Source organism: Calcarisporiella thermophila (genome assembly GCF_041956535.1).
Source record: "Calcarisporiella thermophila strain CBS 279.70 unplaced genomic scaffold VTP21scaffold_16, whole genome shotgun sequence".
NCBI classification, from domain to species: domain Eukaryota; kingdom Fungi; phylum Calcarisporiellomycota; class Calcarisporiellomycetes; order Calcarisporiellales; family Calcarisporiellaceae; genus Calcarisporiella; species Calcarisporiella thermophila.
Window position 1 is genome coordinate 719,044 of NW_027192206.1, and position 16,667 is coordinate 735,710.

Here is a 16,667-nt window from a genome sequence, read left to right on the forward strand (position 1 = left end):
TGAGTATGGCCATTTCACTTGGGTCCTCAGTATTTGCTCCGTCTAGCTTTTTGAGTGCCGTCATCGCGTTGACGGCTCGTCGACCCGCGATTCGGCGGTGGAAGTAGGCTGAGGATTTTTCCCCCGCGTCGGTCCACATTATTCTGGAGCGAATGCGGAGGGCCTCTGCTTTGCGATTTGTGTGAGTCGCGAGTTGATTACGGAGCTCGTCATTTTGAGAGCGTGATGCTTCCGTGTCTGGGGTATTCCCTAGTTGGCGGAGGGCCCTATGTATGCGCGTCTCCTCTGCCCTGAATCGGCGTTGGCGTTGTGACGCGTATGCAGTTGTGAATTCTTGAAATAACCTTTTGGCCTTGTTCCAGAATTCGCCGGCCGTCTTGGAGGATTCACGTTCTAAGCATAGCTGCTGCCATTATGCTTTGAGGAGGGAGGAGTAGGCCTTTTCATTTGCAAGGGCTGCGTTGAAGCGCCATTGTCCGCATTTTCCCTTTGGGGCTGCGGTCGTGCAAATATGTATTTGGATGGCCATGTGGTCATAGATAGGGTAAGGCGGGTCGATGATGGCGACGTCGGATGTCCTGGGGAGGAGTGTGCGTCGAATAATAGACTAATAAGGTCTATCCTGACAATCCTCTAGCTATCCCTAAGCTCTTGATTGTCCTTCCGTAAACACTTCAGAAGGCTAATAAACGACACAAAGTGGATTGTAAAGGAATCCGGTTCTATCCCAAAACAAAAATAGCACACTTTTATTGTAAACAAAGATGTTTCCCTTTTATACTAAAGATAACGTACCACAAACATAAATGTAAACAAGATAATAAAAATATAATGAGGTAATCAAGGAAAAATATGTTAACCGTAATTGTAAGCTAATAAATATACTAATAAAACCATCCCAAGAACTTAAAGAAGTGTAAAAGAAAAATAAGCCACCAAAACCAAGCCTCCTTTCCTCCTACTGCGCCATAATTTTATATTGTGCCAATTCTCCTCACAACAATACAATGTTACGGGAATATCGGTATTTCGTACAGACAGTCATAACTGCGCCACTACAAGCCAAAAAAAAAACTTCTTTTCTTCTTTAACTTTATGCACAATTAGTTTTTGTTACCTTAATAACCTTTCGGCAAATTACTAGTGTTTTGAAAATTTTATTCAAGTTTGTTCTGTTTTGTTAAACTAGTTGTTTAACCAGTTTGTCTATTCAGTTCGTTTAACCAGTTTGTTTATTCAGTTCGTTTAACCAGTTTGTTTAATCGGTTCGTTCTATTTAGTTTAATTTTGTTATATAAGAAGAGATTCAAGCGTGAGTGAACGGGGGAGGCGGATTAGTTTTTTTATATTGAGTAATAGTCTTGAAATTTATTGTCATTTTTTTTTCCCTTTTTTAAGAAAATCTTTCATTTGTTTTCTTTACGTACAAATATTCACGATAAACCCCAAAACCCACGTAACAACAACTGCCGTTCTGCTTCAGTATAGATCCATATAAAATGAAAGCGGGGTTTTTTTTTGGGCTGCAAATATTACTATGAGATATGTATACTTTGGCTCCGAATAATTCCATAGTAGATATATAGCAATGCTCGAACTTTTTGTTCAGAGTGTACAGAGCTGATTACGACAATTAATCACTATTGCAACTCTCGATACTGCAATACCGATAGGATAGGTCGTCCCGCCGTCTTTCAGTGTGAAAAACGAGAAGCATAGTCAAGATATTGCTGATGGCTTTGTAAGTGTAAATCTACGAAGTCAGCTGTCGAGATTTACTCTTTTCGCAACGGGCAAATAAATTCTTAGGATTCAACCAGGCATTTATGGACGCCCGGTAATGCACGATATGGCTGCGACGTCAGCTGGAGTGGGAAGTGGTGGTACATACGTCGGACGCTTCGGATTGGAGACTCTACTTCTAGTCGACCCTACTGCGCCGGCAACCCAAACGTTTTCAGCGAGGGAGGATGATGAAATCTCAAATAGGAAACAGGGCCAAAGTTTGTTCCGTTTCGGTTTCTTGTAAAGCACTAATGCAATGACAAATGAAAATTGCAGTTATGACAATACATGGTTGCTTTTAATGTGTCTGTCCAGTTGGTCCAGGATATGCAACTGGTAGCTTTGTTGCTTTCGCGTATCCACCATTGAAATTGGAAGTCGTAGCGTGATATCGCTCGCCTTATAGGTGCCTATAAAATATGACTGCTTGTCCGCAGCACCATGTGAATTAGTAACGCCCCCCAACTCCCCTGGATGGTTTACCAAGCACTGAAAATCTTCGAATACTACTTCTAGCACCGCTTTTGCCATGGATCTCAATAAGGCACAACAGCAAATCCCAGGTAGATACAACCGAGCGTCACGCGCTTCCACTGGCCTTGTATACCATTTTGCTGGTGGGGTGCTAACCTGTCGTCTTCCATATAGAAATCATTAAAGGCATTCTCACTTACAACGATGAGCTCCACGCCCACATTCTCGAAAAGTATTTCCGCCCCGATGCCACATTCTCCAATCCTCTGCTTTCCACGCAAGGCGTGGCCAATATTCGCCAGGTTTTCCGCGTGTGGACCATGGTAAATAAGGATGCGCCCTCCTTCAAATCCACTGTTTTCGAGTAAGTAGAGTTCTATTATTAGTCTCTGGGAAATATCCTTTTTTTGTTATTCCTCTCCCTTTTTTTCTCCCCGCACCGAAGTGGAACATCAGCTGTCGTTCACAGCCAACAGAACTTCCGTCCTCGCATTTTCCTTCTTTTACACCTGCATGTGCCTGCGATTACCACTCTGCGCTTCGAAAAGAACGAGCAGGATGGGCTCTACTACGTGGTCTCGCAAGAGGACAGCTGGACCGTCGATGGCCTCATAAAGTCGGTTCCGCTCGTGCACTGGTGGTATAACGAGGTGCTGAGAGTCATTCTTGGGCGTGTCATCTCGGCCACTGGAAAGTATGTAGGAAAATCGCTGATAAGGCGAATGAGGCGTGGTTGACGGACAATCTTTTTTTTTTGGAAATAGCTTCTTGTTGTCAGCACAGCACACTGGTCAACAGGCTTCGACGCGTGCGGCTGAATTACAACACTTGGCCCGTCAAACCGTGAACAAGCAATGGGCACAGATTCAGGCACGGGGTAAAGAATACACCGAACTTCTCCAAGAATACTACCGCTCCTCACAGGCCTCCAGAACGGAAAAAGAGAGCGAGGGGATCAAGCCGAGTGAGAAGGAGGGTGGAAACTGAGCATACCTCCATTGGTGGAAACAGACACATTTCTGTTAGTTTTTTTATTAATAATTCAACAGTTTGACTATTGAAGTTTGTAAATATTCCTTACTTTATTCACATAATCCAGAATATATATACACCTCTTTATCTAATAAAAGCACGCCTACTTCTACTCTAAATGCGTCGGGTTCCTTGGTTTTATTTTAGTTATTGGAAGGAAAGGGACCTACAGATGTCGAATCAAAAGATGGGTGAGTAGGTGGCAGTAGATGTCCAAAAAGAGTGCAAGCCACATCTTATGTCATAAGTTGAGTTGCTTTAGGAGATCTCTCAGTAGGTCCAAGCATTCCTCTGTCCGTTCTAGGGATTCATCCTACAGGGGCTGCATTCATTATCTGCTCTCTAATGTATTTGTTCCGACATAACCCAACATTACATAACTTAGTCACAAGGTGCTAGGAAAGTGGTGTGTGACGAAGTGAAGAAGGAGGGGATATTACGAGTGTGAATGCTATTAGGATTCACACGCGTAATAATAAATCGTATATTATATTATAATTTAGTTACTTATATAAGGCAGTCACAATGCGTTGACTGATTGTAACCTTCGGCAACTTAGTGAACACGAAATTTTATTGCTAAAACGACGTCTTTAGATTAAACCTAATTATTCCAAAAAAAATTTCAAGGTAAAATCGATCAAACTGAGAATTAAGAGCAAATAAATAAATAAAAACAGTAGATAAATAATAAGTATCTCAAAAAAAAAAAGATAAAAAGAGTGAAAGCAATATTATAGTTGTATAGGTGTAGGTAAGAATAAATTAAATTTGGTCAACGACCGCTGCAAGATCTTGTTGCTTCGCCAATTCGCAGTACAGGCCTGACTGTGCAAGCAGCTCCAAATGACTACCTTGCTCCACAATAAACCCGTTTTTAAATACAAGGATGAGATCTGAGTCTTGAATGGACGAAAGTCGATGTGCGATTGCAATGGTGGTACGGCCCTCCATTGCATTGTCGAGGGTAACTTGCACAAGTTTCTCGCTCTCTGAGTCGAGCGCGCTCGTGGCTTCGTCAAGAAGTAGAATATGGGGTTTGCGGATTAATGCACGTGCAATGGCGATGCGTTGCTTTTGACCACCCGAGAGCTGCGAACCCCTGTCACCCACACGAGTGTGGTAGCCATTGGGGAGCTGCGAAATAAAGTCGTGCGCGTTTGCGCAGCGAGCAGCCTCTTCGATTTCTTCCTGGGTAGTTTCTATGCCGTCTTCACTCCCGTACAAAATATTTTCACGTACTGTCAAATCGAAAAGTACAGGTTCCTGACCGACTAGGGCGATTCGGCTGCGCATAGCCACTAGTTGCCAGTTGCGAACATCCGTACCCTCGATGTAAACTTCGCCAGAATGGGTGTCATACCAACGCATCAAAAGTGCAATGACGGTCGATTTCCCGCACCCCGAAGGACCAACCAACGCAACCTTCTGCTTTTCCTTAATTTGCATCGAAAGGCCGTCGAAGATGGTAGTTTCTCGACGCGAAGGATAGGCAAAGGTAACATTTCGAAGCTCCGCTGAGTCGGGTTCAGGACCAGAGGTGTCTCCGTTCGCCTTGGGATCAATTGTAGTGCATTTGTCAAGTAGTGCAAAGATCATTACTGCGGCTTCACGCCCTTGTGTAATTCTAGGTATTTTGGCTGACAAGTGACCCAGTCCAGTTGAAGTAAAGAGTACAGGAAATAGTACGCCAAAGACCTGGCTACTAGTGTATTCCCCAGATTCCATGAACCGGACGCCAACATAAAAGCCTAGACCAGAGACGAGAAAAGAGAAACCTAATAATAATATAAATATATTAAAAGACTAGCGAGTGAGCCACAGCAAATGGCCTTTCCATTCCTAAAATAAACTTTAATAAATTGAAAAAGGTCATCCATACCTTGCGACAAGCCATATCCAATAGAAGCCAAATATGCTTTTTTTAAAGCTTCACGATGGGGCGCTTTGTTAGCATCAGAATATTTTATTTCAAATAAATCCTCGATTGTCAAGGAGGCGACCGTTCGGATCTCGGCAATGGCCTCTCCAACTATCTGCCCAGATTTCAATATTTCTTTCCTAGATTTGATGGAAAATCTGCGGAAAGAAAAATATAAGAAATTAATTTTTTAAAAAAAATGATAAAGAGAAATATTCTTTCATACCCCTCGAGTGCTTTGAGCTCATAAATAGATGTAGAGACAACAATTGGAACGGTCGCCAATATCACCAGTGTCAATTTCCACCCATTCGAAAATGCAATCCCTAGCCCAATTACAAGCGAAAAAAATATCTTTCCAAAGTCCATATACATATTGTTCGGTAGTCCTTGCATCTTGGTAATTTCCTTGGAGAGAAGACTAGCCAATTGACCGGTAGAATGTTCAGGATGGTCGAAAAATGCCATTTCCTGGCGCATAAGGTTGCGGAAACATAAAGAGCGAACTCTCTGAACCAAACGTTCTCCAAGGTATAACATAAGCCCTTCCTTCCCGATAGATCCGATAAAGTTGGCAACACCAAGGATTACAAAGGCAATTGCCCAGATACGGGAAGCATCCTCTACCAGAGCCGGAGGCTGAACAAGAGCCTCTAACATACGTGCATATACGATGGCATAGACAGGATTTATCTAGGAAGTCAATTACAAGGGTTAAGTAAATAATCCTTGGGGGTGGGGAAGAAAGGGTTGATCGGAAAGATGATAAAACATAAAGACAGTTGAAAATATTACCGCTCCAGCGATACCGCTGCTAATAACCGATATTATCAAGAGGAGTAGATCAGGACGCATCATTCGAAGAGTCCTAAGAGCAGGATGCTTCTCTTTGGGAACACCGGTGTCGCCGAAAGACGCCCGTAACTCTGCCAACTCCGCATTGTTTGAACCCCCTCCTGTCAGTGGCCGATCAAGGCTAAGAGTGTTTTTTAGAGGAGGGCCTTCTTCAACCTCTACAGGTTTTTTAACGTCCTCCTCCTTCTCACCCACTGGGTCAGAGCTCTCGTCACCATCGCTCTCGGATTTGAGTTGCTGTTCAGCCACAAAGTGAGCATATGCTCCCCGTTTTGCAATGAGTTCGTCGTGTGTCCCTTGCTCGACGATCGTGCCATGGTCCATGACAACGATTAGATCGGCGTCACGGATAGTCGATAGACGATGTGCAATAACGATGGTGCTGCGATTTACGGCGGCCGAACGCAAAGCTTCTTGTACAAGTCTTTCAGAGTGAGTATCGAGAGCAGAGGTTGCCTCGTCAAGGAGAAGAATGGCGGGCTTGCGGATTAGGGCACGGGCAATGGCGATACGTTGCTTTTGCCCGCCCGAAAGCTGGGAGCCCTTTTCGCCAACATGAGTGTCGTAGCCTTGGGGAAGCTTCATGATCAAGTCATGGCAATTGGCCTGTTTGCATGCTTTGATAATTTCTTCCTCCGTCGGATTACGGCCTAAGGCACCAAGTGAAATATTGTTGCGAATTGTGTCATTGAAGAGAACAGGCTCTTGCCTACAAGATATGCAAGTTAGAACAGATTTATATGGCATATTAGAGCATTGGAATATAATATATATACCCAACTAGACCAATTTGTTGCCGTAGCCACTTCACGCTGAGCTCTTTCAGCGGAACTCCATCAAGCAGCACAGTTCCCTGGGTTGGATCGTAAAAGCGCTGAACAAGTTGAATAATTGTCGATTTGCCACTACCTGAGGCACCAACTAGTGCTACCGTTTTCCCACTCGGGATTTCAAGGTCAACATTTCGCAGGATCTGTACCTCTTTACGAGAGGGATAGTGGAAATGTACTCCGCGCAAAACGATTGAGCCGGCGCATGAATCAGGCACCTTGCCACGGTGCTGGTCGTCGGGGGAGGTATCTATGGCGGGAACGCGGTCGATGGTGGCAAAGATCTTGGACGCAGCTGCCTGGGCTTCGACTATGGCTTTATAATTGGGAGGAATTTGGCTATTGAGAGTGCATGTGAAGGGTCAAAATACCGAATAAAAGAGAGCGAAATCAAAGGATATTTACCCAATGGAGAACGAGCCGATAAGCAATGCAAAGAATGCACTCAATAATTCGTTACTACCCATTACACCCTGCGTCACAAGATGTGAGCCATACCAGAATCCTAGGCTGTAAGAGCTAAATATGACGAAATTTGAGAATCCCATGAATAGGCCTGAAAACAAGATTTGATTTTATAATTCTAGATGAATCGAGACAAAATTTGAGTGAATAATAGATTGGGTCAATACCTATGGCAATGGCCTTCTTTAGTCCAGCGTTAAACGCGATCTCGAGTTTCTTCTCGTACTGTTTGATAAACCGCGACTGCATCGAGAAGGAGGCAACAGTGCGAATACCCGAAACTGCCTGTTCCAACACCGCACCGGCACCGGAATAGGCGTCTTGCTCGGCGCTGGTTCCTCTGGTTAATATCTTGTTCAAGAGGAAACCAGAAATTGCAAGAAGAGGCATAAAGGCCAATAACACTAGCGTTAGACGCCAGCTGAAAACAAAAGCCATGATAAATCCCGCAACGAATTGTGCGGAATTCTGTAGGAGATGCCCTGCCTTATCTGACAGCCCCTCTTGAATTAAGAAGGTTGATTCAGAGAGTCGTACAGTTAGAGATTCGGCCTCATTCGTGTCGAACCACGATAAATCTTGGCGAAGGATAGAATGAAGATAGATTTCGCGGATTCGCTATAAAACATAATGATGAATTTTTGCAGGGTGAATAACCAGAACAACGCACATGCACATATTATAAAATAAAATTGAACTACCTTTGACTGACGCTCACCAGCCAAGGTCAAAGTACACATTGAACCATAAGCACATATAGTGAGACCAACGCCGAAATATACAAAAATCAAGACTGATTGTGTAAGAGAATCGTGGGCTGCGGCAGAAGACACACCCGATTGATTTATCATTCCAATGCTTTCAATCATACTACCAAATGCAACACCCATGAGCGGCTGAGCGATACCCGTTGCAATACTGAATATAATTCCAAGACTATAAAATGATATAAGGAAGAATTAACGGCAGTCGCCAAGAGCTAATTTAATAATGGGTACAATATTAATATTAGGTCGATCCATGTTGCAAAGCGGAAGAGTTTTAAAAGGGGAACTTTTTCTGGCTCGGGTTCTTTTTCCTTAATTTCCTTCTTAGTGAAAAACCTAAAGAGACCACCTTTTTCTTTGAATTCTTGCTCATTCCCAGAATCGAATTTCAGCTCATCTTTTTGCTCCTTGACAATGGAGTTTGCTTTCTCGAATGACATTTCCAAGTTCAGAATAAATATAGTTGAAACCTAGCAATTGAAGCCATTCAATTTGCAAGCAAGAGGTAATAATTGATTGGAATCCAATTTAATGAAAAACTTGACCCAAATGAAATAAAGAGCATGTACCACGGTATTTGTTTTAAGGAAATAGAATTATTAATTTTCCATCACATGAGGACTCCCAACACGAAAATAACCAGCCAGGCCAAGTTTATAAGCTTAATTATTTAGGTTTATCATAATAAAAGTATAACGTGGGAGGTCGCTTGATATTTAGGGTTCAAGATATGGGAATTTGATTTGCCAAACTATTTCGAAGAAAATATAGATGGAGTTTCTTATGAGCCCGTGTTTGCTTCGCTCCCTTTTTGTTGGTGGTGCCATTGGCTAGTGCTTGTAGGCTTTACATTAAGTACCAACCTTAGTTTTGCTTCTCATGTACAGCTCTTCTCGTACTCTTCTGCTTCGCTAGTACACTGTATGTGTGCATGATATGTCGTTCCCCGGAAAGTAGTAAACTTAATTATAGTGATTATGATTAGTACGTGTGGATAAAATAAAAAAGTTTCTAATCGGCTTGTTTAAGTTTGTAGTTTTAAAAAGAAAACGGAGTACCAAACTTTGTTTTGCTTCTCATGTAGAACTCTTCTCGTACTTTTCTGCTGATACACTGTGTGTGTGCATTTTTGTAGGTGGTGCCATTGGCTAGTGCTTGTAGGCATTACATTAAGTACCAACCTTAGATTTGCTTCTCATGTACAGCTCTTCTCGTACTCTTCTGCTTCGCTAGTACACTGTATGTGTGCATGATATGTCGTTCCCCGGAAAGTAGTTAACCTAGTTATAGTGTGACTTTTTATATACAATCGTTTTATTTAATTATATCATCGATAAACTCTGTGCTCTATTCTTTGTTGAGAGGAATATCCATTTCATCTATTCATATGCTGAGAAATATTGAAAATTTACATATAAAATGAAGTGAGATTTTCTTCGAAATCATACAATTCAATCAACAAATCTTGACAAGGCTTTTAGTTACTGTCATCTGCTAGTTCTTCGAGCAACACAGCCTGAACCTGAAACGGACCAGATTCAAGCAGTCCCTAAGGCAACGTGGCCGGAACTCCAAGCGGCGGTAGACCAATGGCCCCAGATCTTCAGTACTGAGCTCCCAGGGCTTCCCCCCGAGCGGCCTGTAGAACACGTTTTTAACACAGGTAGTGCAACACCGATTAACATTAGTGTTATAAACTAGGGGGATAACTAGAGGGATACGGGGAATACTAATGAATACTCAGGGTTTATTTCAAAGAACAAAGAAGAAATCCAGGTTGTTTTCAAAGAATAGAATGAACGCGTCTTTAAATACTAGCAATATCTGTGACTCGCCGTTGTGATTGGTTTCCTAGTGGCTTAGTGAGACCGGCACCTACTATCCGACTTGGTTTATGACATTAGATACTAGTATAGTGGTGGCTATCGAGTTACATCATCATAATAAGCATAAAAAAATATTTTTATGCTTATTATGATGGAGTTTCCACAAAAAATCAGACAGAATCAGAAATTTAGAAATAAGAATTATGAAATTTGATTGGGCCAAACTATCTAGATATAAACCTCCAGAATTATAGCAAAATCTTTGAGGGCTAATAACTCTGCGAAAACCCATCCTAGAGCTCTCATTTTTTGTTCAATCGATCCACCATCTCTTGTAGTAGCTTTCTAATAACCACCAGCAAAACTCTCCCTTCCCCAAGTTGGTTTTTCTTTTTTACTAACCTACCCTAAGCCCCCCCTAATTCTTACCTTAATATTTACCTAATACTTACCATGACACTTACCACAATACGCTTCTTAGGCCATGATTTAATCCCTAAATATAGATGGTTAGTGCTAGCAGCATTTTTATCCACTTTTAAACCCCCTTAGCACTTTATTAAATAGGATAGAGAGGTCTGCAACGGCGTTTGCAGGAGGAAACCTCGAAGAGGGTGTAACGGTTCGGGGTGTGGTAGACCAAATAAGAAAGGAAATATGGTGAGGAGTAAAAGATCAAAAAACAACGGCCTTATATAGACAGGAAAGGAAAATAACGGGTCAGAAACATTAGGAAGGATCTCGTCTTTGAGACACATTGTCACGCTCATGTCCTACATTGGTTCAAGGATAAGAGGGTTACGGACCCATAGTAGTCCAGGGTGTCGTGCCGTTACAGGAGGTAGGCAAGAATGGTTAATTTCCCAGCGTGACCACTATATCTATATTGAACTTGCAAATGGCAAGAGAGGCCCCCATTTCCTGGGCATCCTGAGCGCGAATGCAGGACTCTGCGATCTTGAAGATGGATTCGATCTAATGCGATATTGATGATTGTTTCGCAAGATGTGATATGTTTGGGCAAAGCAAGGGTTTGGATATTTCTTGGAGTTTTCCTTTTGCCTGCCAATATCCACGATATTCGATGAAGTACTCTACCGGACACGCTTAAGAGTCTGGGTTTCGGTGGATATTGATCGGGTTGATTATTTTCAGGTTATATCTTGTTTCCTTTAGGACATTTATCATGACCCCGTCGAATGCGTCGTTATCGATGCCAATGGATTAGTGGTCCATACACCCTAGATCCGATACAGGTGAGAAAGTGATCACAAAGGAGAGCCACCTAAGCTTGTAAGTGAACACTTGCAAGGGAATTTCTGCTTTGGGTTAACTTATAGTATAGTCTGAGCTTTTCACTATTGAACCATCAACAATTCTTTTTATCATAAATATTTCCACATACTGTAGCAGTTTCTGTCAAAAAAGACACAAACCGAGCCATTTGATCCCCCAATTATGGATCTTTCGAGAAGTGACTTAAATGCTTCATTTTCATAATATAAAAGCAATTTCCGCAAAAATAAAATGCAATGGAGGGTCGATTAACGAAATAGCTAGAACAAGCAAAAACAAGTTACAGATATATTTATAGTAAATCAGGGTCTTTCGAAAAAGAAAATACATAAGTTTATACTTTTTTATTTTTATTTTCATTGTTTAATCTCCAAAAATGAATATAAAATATCCTTGCGATGGAAAGTTTCTTTACCAACGGGATTGCCATTTCTATCATAGTAGTTAGTTTCATATACCTCTTTTGGGAACATTTCTCCTTCAGATTCGCACAAATAGCCCAATGCGTCCTGCAAACTTGCGCCCAATGAAAAAGATTTATAGTTGGAAATAAATAAATATATCGGGGATTCTGACGATGTAGCTATGGAAGTTGGATGTCCCCATACTACAGTTGAGTTGCGGCGGAGCGAAATATAGAGGTGAAGATGTTGGGGAGTATGATCATTGAACCAACTTAGAAACTTAGACTCCATCTTTATGGCACAATCTCTCATATTACTAGGATCATCTCTTTCACGATTTTTCACCTGTATAGCGATGCACGAAAAGGTCCCATCCTTAAAACGAACCGGAATCAAAAGATCAATTGCTTCGCTATTTCTGGGAAGAGAAATAGCTGCTCTTCGTTTCCAACAGGTCTTGCAAAGATTAGCACCAATATCCCGTGCAGATAATTTTTCGTAGATGTTGAGAAAGTGGTTGAAAGCTACCTCTGCTTCACTAAACGTACCTAGTATTTGTCGCAAGATATCAGTATTTTCCACCAATGTGCATGGTGCACCGTCGATTATTGGTGGTTGACTAAAAATTAAACAGTTGAGTTATAAAAGAATGGTACGAAATATGTACACTCGCTAATTAAGAATTACCTCCTGCCAACATTCCGCACTTTAGAAATGGACTTTTCTTCATCTGACAATAATGTGGATAAAAACCGTTCCACTGAAATCTGATTTCCAAATATAGATTGGCTAGCTAATTGCATTGCTCGCAGGAGCGCAATACGAACTGCTGTTTCGCCACACTCTCCTCCGTGGGCGATACCTCGGTGCACAACGTCTACTAATACGTTAACTGAATCTGCCCATTGCCTATCGTCGTCGAGACCAGCAAGTGCTCCTGCTGCAAGAAACGGTTCCGACGGATATGTGAGAAAAACCTCTGTTCGATCTGCCGAAACCCCTAGTGCAGTAGCCATGTGATCGGCAACCAAAGTTTGTGCAAATATAGCCATAGGCGAGAACCGAAGAGCAGCAAGGCATGCGAGCTGAGCAAGAGCCGTTAGTTTTTTGTCTCCTGATGTTCCCATTAGTTTGGTTCTTGCTAGTAAAACGATATCTTTTAAATCCGATTTTTTCGACAGAAGTGCCCCAAAAAGTGGGCGGCCATATAGAGCTAACTGGTGCGGAGTAGGATTCTCAGGCATGTTTCTAGCCAATGCATCGGTCATTGCCACATCGAAAAAGGGCTGAAATAGTGTAAAATCAGCTTCGCGTGCAGAAGAGTCGAGTTCAAACTTTGGAAAAAAATTATTGATTTTCCCACTGGTACTTAAACACACAGAGAATAATCCTTCCCAACGAAGATACCGAATACCGCGACGCCACATGCGGAATTTCATAGAATAATCCATTTGAGCGCTTCCTTTTCCTTTATCGAAGAGTTCATGAGCTTCATCTAGGCAACAAAGGAGCCTGATCTTGCCAATTCCTTTCCCAATATGATGATTGTTTAGAAAAGAGGAGTCAAGCATTGCATTTTTTGCAGCAGCTTTTGAAGCTTCATCTACTGTATAGCTAATTATATAAAAAGGAAGCGTAAATTGAATACACCAATTAAGCTACACAAATATATGCAGTATTGTATTCAACAATACCTTTCATATCTATTCTTGATACGACTCCAAAATTGTTCGCAATCCAGTCGTTGTTCAATTTGCATCTTCCAAAATTCGTCGGGCTTCATATGAAGCTTCTCGATTTCTTCTGCTGCTGCAAGCATAATCACTGCGAACATTTGTATGTCATTTTCATTGTCCACTTCTAGCTGTTTGAACACCCAATCGACCAGAGGCGATGCCGGAGGGAAACCAGTTGATCCAGGATTTCGTTTGCAAATATAAAGTACATGTACACTTTTGGCAATCTGCGAAATCATTCGAGTTTTTCCGTAGCCCGAGCTCTGCACTAGTGAGATGAAGGGCACTACCCTTTGACTAAAGCGCCTCCATTCTTTATGACACCATAGCATATATTTTATAAACCTCTCGACAGCAAAATGAGGATCAATATAGTCAGTGTTAAACGCGTCTCTTACGAACTCAAATGGAGGTTCGTACGAATGTTCAAGGGTAAGTTTGGCTAAAAATTATGTGTTGTCGACAATAAAGCTATCCTATAAAAAGATTGGTTATATAAGTTATATAGTTACCTTTAAGCGCATTTCTTAGGAGGATGCGCTGCCTTAATTTTTCTCGAAAATCCAGTAGATGACGTTGATATGCCAATTTTAAATGGGAATCATCAGTAATTCGGATTTGATTGGTGAAAAATTTTATGGAATCTAATATGATGAATATAAGAGAATGAAATTATTGAATCTCAAAATAGAACTGTTGGTATACCATTTATCGAAAAAATTTGCTTATCAAGATCGTCAATCGTAAGTTGCTCCTCGGACTTCTCTGAGAAATCTTGGAGTTCTTCCATCTGAATGTCTTCTTCTTGTTGTGCTTTTACTTCCATAGTAAATAAAATGTAGAATCGGTCTAATAGCGAAGCCGAGTTTTGATCAAGGAGGATATTTCTGTCAGTTTTACTCTTATAACAATAATTTCGTCACCGCTTAAAATGATTGTCCTGTGACCATCCAGCATGGCATATATTGCTGCGCCATTTTTAACAGTAAATTGATTTGGATAATCAATTTAACCTTGGCCACTTTATGCTCACGCCATAGCAGTTACTGTTGAGAGAGGTCCTGCATTACATATCAAGATGATAATGCACGCGTACATTCTCCTCGTTCAGAAACGATGACATCAAACCTAGTCATCTGTATGAGCTCAGGCCATATTGATGTCACTCACAAGGTCCTGTGTAAAATCTACCTTCCTTCTATTTAATGAGAGTGTCAACATGCGTATCTCACAGTAGTTGTGAAGAGCGTTACCAATAATTGCATTATCATGACTCACACTCTCTGTTGGATTTTAATAAGAGTATATTGATAAAAGGAAAGTAAACAGACAGAAGGGATAACACAAATAATATCTGGAATATATTCGGACTACCAGTCACGCCTGGTCGTTCTCCAACACCCCCTCTCGATCAGGTGTGATTCCCAGTGCAGCACAGTAGCGCTCGATACGTGTTAAAGACAATGCCTTTGTCAGCATATCTGCGGATTGCTCGTTGGTTTGCACATATTCGATTTAACGTCGTAATTAATAACAATTTCAAACACAAATGACCCACGCACCGCAATGTACTTAGTGCTGTTATGATTGCTTTCTTATCAGGTGGAAGCAGCACCAGATCCCACGCATCATGTTCGCGGAGTGACTGTAATTCATGCTCTGCTGCCTTGCGCCACTGGTCGGCATCACTGCGTTGCAGTGCTTCTCGCATTGTGCGAGGTTCATCGGAAGCATTAGTTATAGATTGTCCCAAGTTCTGGGGCGTCTTGCGTTGTCGCGTGGATCGTCGCAGTTGCATGTTGTTCTCAGCTGATTCTTCCGGTTGACTCGTTTTCTTCTTATCCTCGGCTTCGGGTGGTTTTGGTTTGTTCGCCCACTCTAACCCCGATACATCCTTAGAGCTCTCACAGCTCAGGGATAATGTCACCAGATCGGGTTCAGATTTACTCTGCTGGGATTGGTATGGGAACTCATTCTCAATAAATCGTACATCTCGCGATTCTATTATACGCCTTGACTCGGGTATAAATATCCGCCAAGCCTTAGACTGATAACTGTATCCCACCATGACTCCAGCTTCCGCACGGCGATCCAACTTGGATCGTTGGGTCTTCGGAATATGCGCATACGCTCGACAGCCAAAGGTACGCAATTGCGCTATATCTGGATTCTTGTCGTACCATAGTTGATATGGCGATTTCCCATTGATTGGCTTTGACGGCCACATATTTTTCACCAGTGTAGCTGTTCGCACAGCTTCGGTCCATAATTCTTTGGGGACTTGCGATTGTTCTAATAATGTCCGCACAATCTCTAAGATGCTACGATTTGCGCGCTCGGCCGCGCCATTGCTCTCCGGGGTATATGACGTTGTAGTCTGATGTTGAATTCCCCGTTCTTGCAACATCTTTGCAACCGCATTATTCACAAATTCTGTTCCCCTATCGCTCCTGAACGCCTTTATCTCTGTTCCCGCTTCTTTCTCTGCACGGGCAATGAAATCTTTCAGTACATCTTGGACTTGTGCCTTTGATGCTACAGGAATAGACCAAATAAATTTAGTGTAGTCATCTTGCAGAGTAAGTGTAACACGACCGAATTTACACTATAATATTAATTATAATACATCCTTATTTACATTATTTACCTATTTAATTACCTTTCCTTTTATATACTTATTGACCACAAATTTATTATTGGTGTATTAACGTTCCACTTAGATACTCCCGAGATTCTATTTAAAATCACTCCCTTTTGTTTATTGTTCCTCACCTCTTTCCTGAATTCCATTCTATCTTGAATTGAATTCTATTCTTTAAGAATAAGGATATCTAACAGTCCTCAAAAACTGTTACAGTAAGGAAGTATCGGGCTCCAGAAAAGGCAATAGGGTGAATTGGACCAACAATATCCATGTGAATCAATTCTAGCTTAGCTTGCGCTCGCGATCCACTTTCCGAAAACGGTAGCCTTGTACTCTTACTTAAATGCCTGTCAACCAATTACAGGGTTGACAGGCATTCGTCATCTGTTTGATCGATTGCAGGGTTTTCGCACTTGGGTGTCCCAGTCGGTCATGCTCAGTCTTGGGGTCGGTTGTTACCATGTTGCAGCGATTTACAGCACTTGTTATTGTATGCCCGAGGATAAACAAACCATCATTATCTCGAGCAATACGAGTCATCCAGCCATTGCCATTGCGTATAGTACACACGTTGTTCTCAAAAGCAATCTTATTTCCTTGCTTGCATGTAATTTGCCCTACTGAGAGTAAATT

At 41.8% G+C, this 16,667-nt stretch overlaps 5 protein-coding genes across 5 annotated transcripts; 2 read left to right on the forward strand and 3 right to left on the reverse strand.

The window, feature by feature from the left end:
- Window positions 1–5: 5 nt before the first annotated feature.
- VTP21DRAFT_3222 (uncharacterized protein) lies at window positions 6–3,246 on the forward strand (the record flags this gene model as incomplete). The annotated part of the gene is made up of 5 exons (XM_069393502.1): window positions 6–103; window positions 2,302–2,348; window positions 2,434–2,623; window positions 2,705–2,953; window positions 3,024–3,246. 5 exons carry the CDS (start codon window positions 6–8, stop codon window positions 3,244–3,246), a joined length of 807 nt encoding a protein of 268 aa, XP_069249832.1.
- Window positions 3,247–4,055: 809 nt separating this feature from the next.
- VTP21DRAFT_3223 (uncharacterized protein) lies at window positions 4,056–8,568 on the reverse strand (the record flags this gene model as incomplete). The annotated part of the gene is made up of 9 exons (XM_069393503.1): window positions 4,056–5,068; window positions 5,173–5,369; window positions 5,438–5,904; window positions 6,007–6,775; window positions 6,843–7,235; window positions 7,302–7,401; window positions 7,529–7,979; window positions 8,063–8,297; window positions 8,360–8,568. The coding sequence occupies 9 exons, from the start codon at window positions 8,566–8,568 to the stop codon at window positions 4,056–4,058; spliced, it is 3,834 nt and encodes a 1,277-aa protein (XP_069249833.1).
- A 2,154-nt stretch (window positions 8,569–10,722) lies between these two features.
- VTP21DRAFT_3224 (uncharacterized protein) lies at window positions 10,723–10,944 on the forward strand (the record flags this gene model as incomplete). Its single annotated transcript, XM_069393504.1, has 1 exon — window positions 10,723–10,944. One exon carries the CDS (start codon window positions 10,723–10,725, stop codon window positions 10,942–10,944), a length of 222 nt encoding a protein of 73 aa, XP_069249834.1.
- A 662-nt stretch (window positions 10,945–11,606) lies between these two features.
- On the reverse strand, window positions 11,607–14,216 carry VTP21DRAFT_3225 (uncharacterized protein; the record flags this gene model as incomplete). The annotated part of the gene is made up of 5 exons (XM_069393505.1): window positions 11,607–12,273; window positions 12,342–13,268; window positions 13,349–13,832; window positions 13,903–14,034; window positions 14,096–14,216. 5 exons carry the CDS (start codon window positions 14,214–14,216, stop codon window positions 11,607–11,609), a joined length of 2,331 nt encoding a protein of 776 aa, XP_069249835.1.
- Window positions 14,217–14,767: 551 nt separating this feature from the next.
- On the reverse strand, window positions 14,768–16,305 carry VTP21DRAFT_3226 (uncharacterized protein; the record flags this gene model as incomplete). Its single annotated transcript, XM_069393506.1, has 3 exons — window positions 14,768–14,871; window positions 14,945–15,995; window positions 16,246–16,305. 3 exons carry the CDS (start codon window positions 16,303–16,305, stop codon window positions 14,768–14,770), a joined length of 1,215 nt encoding a protein of 404 aa, XP_069249836.1.
- Window positions 16,306–16,667: the final 362 nt, after the last annotated feature.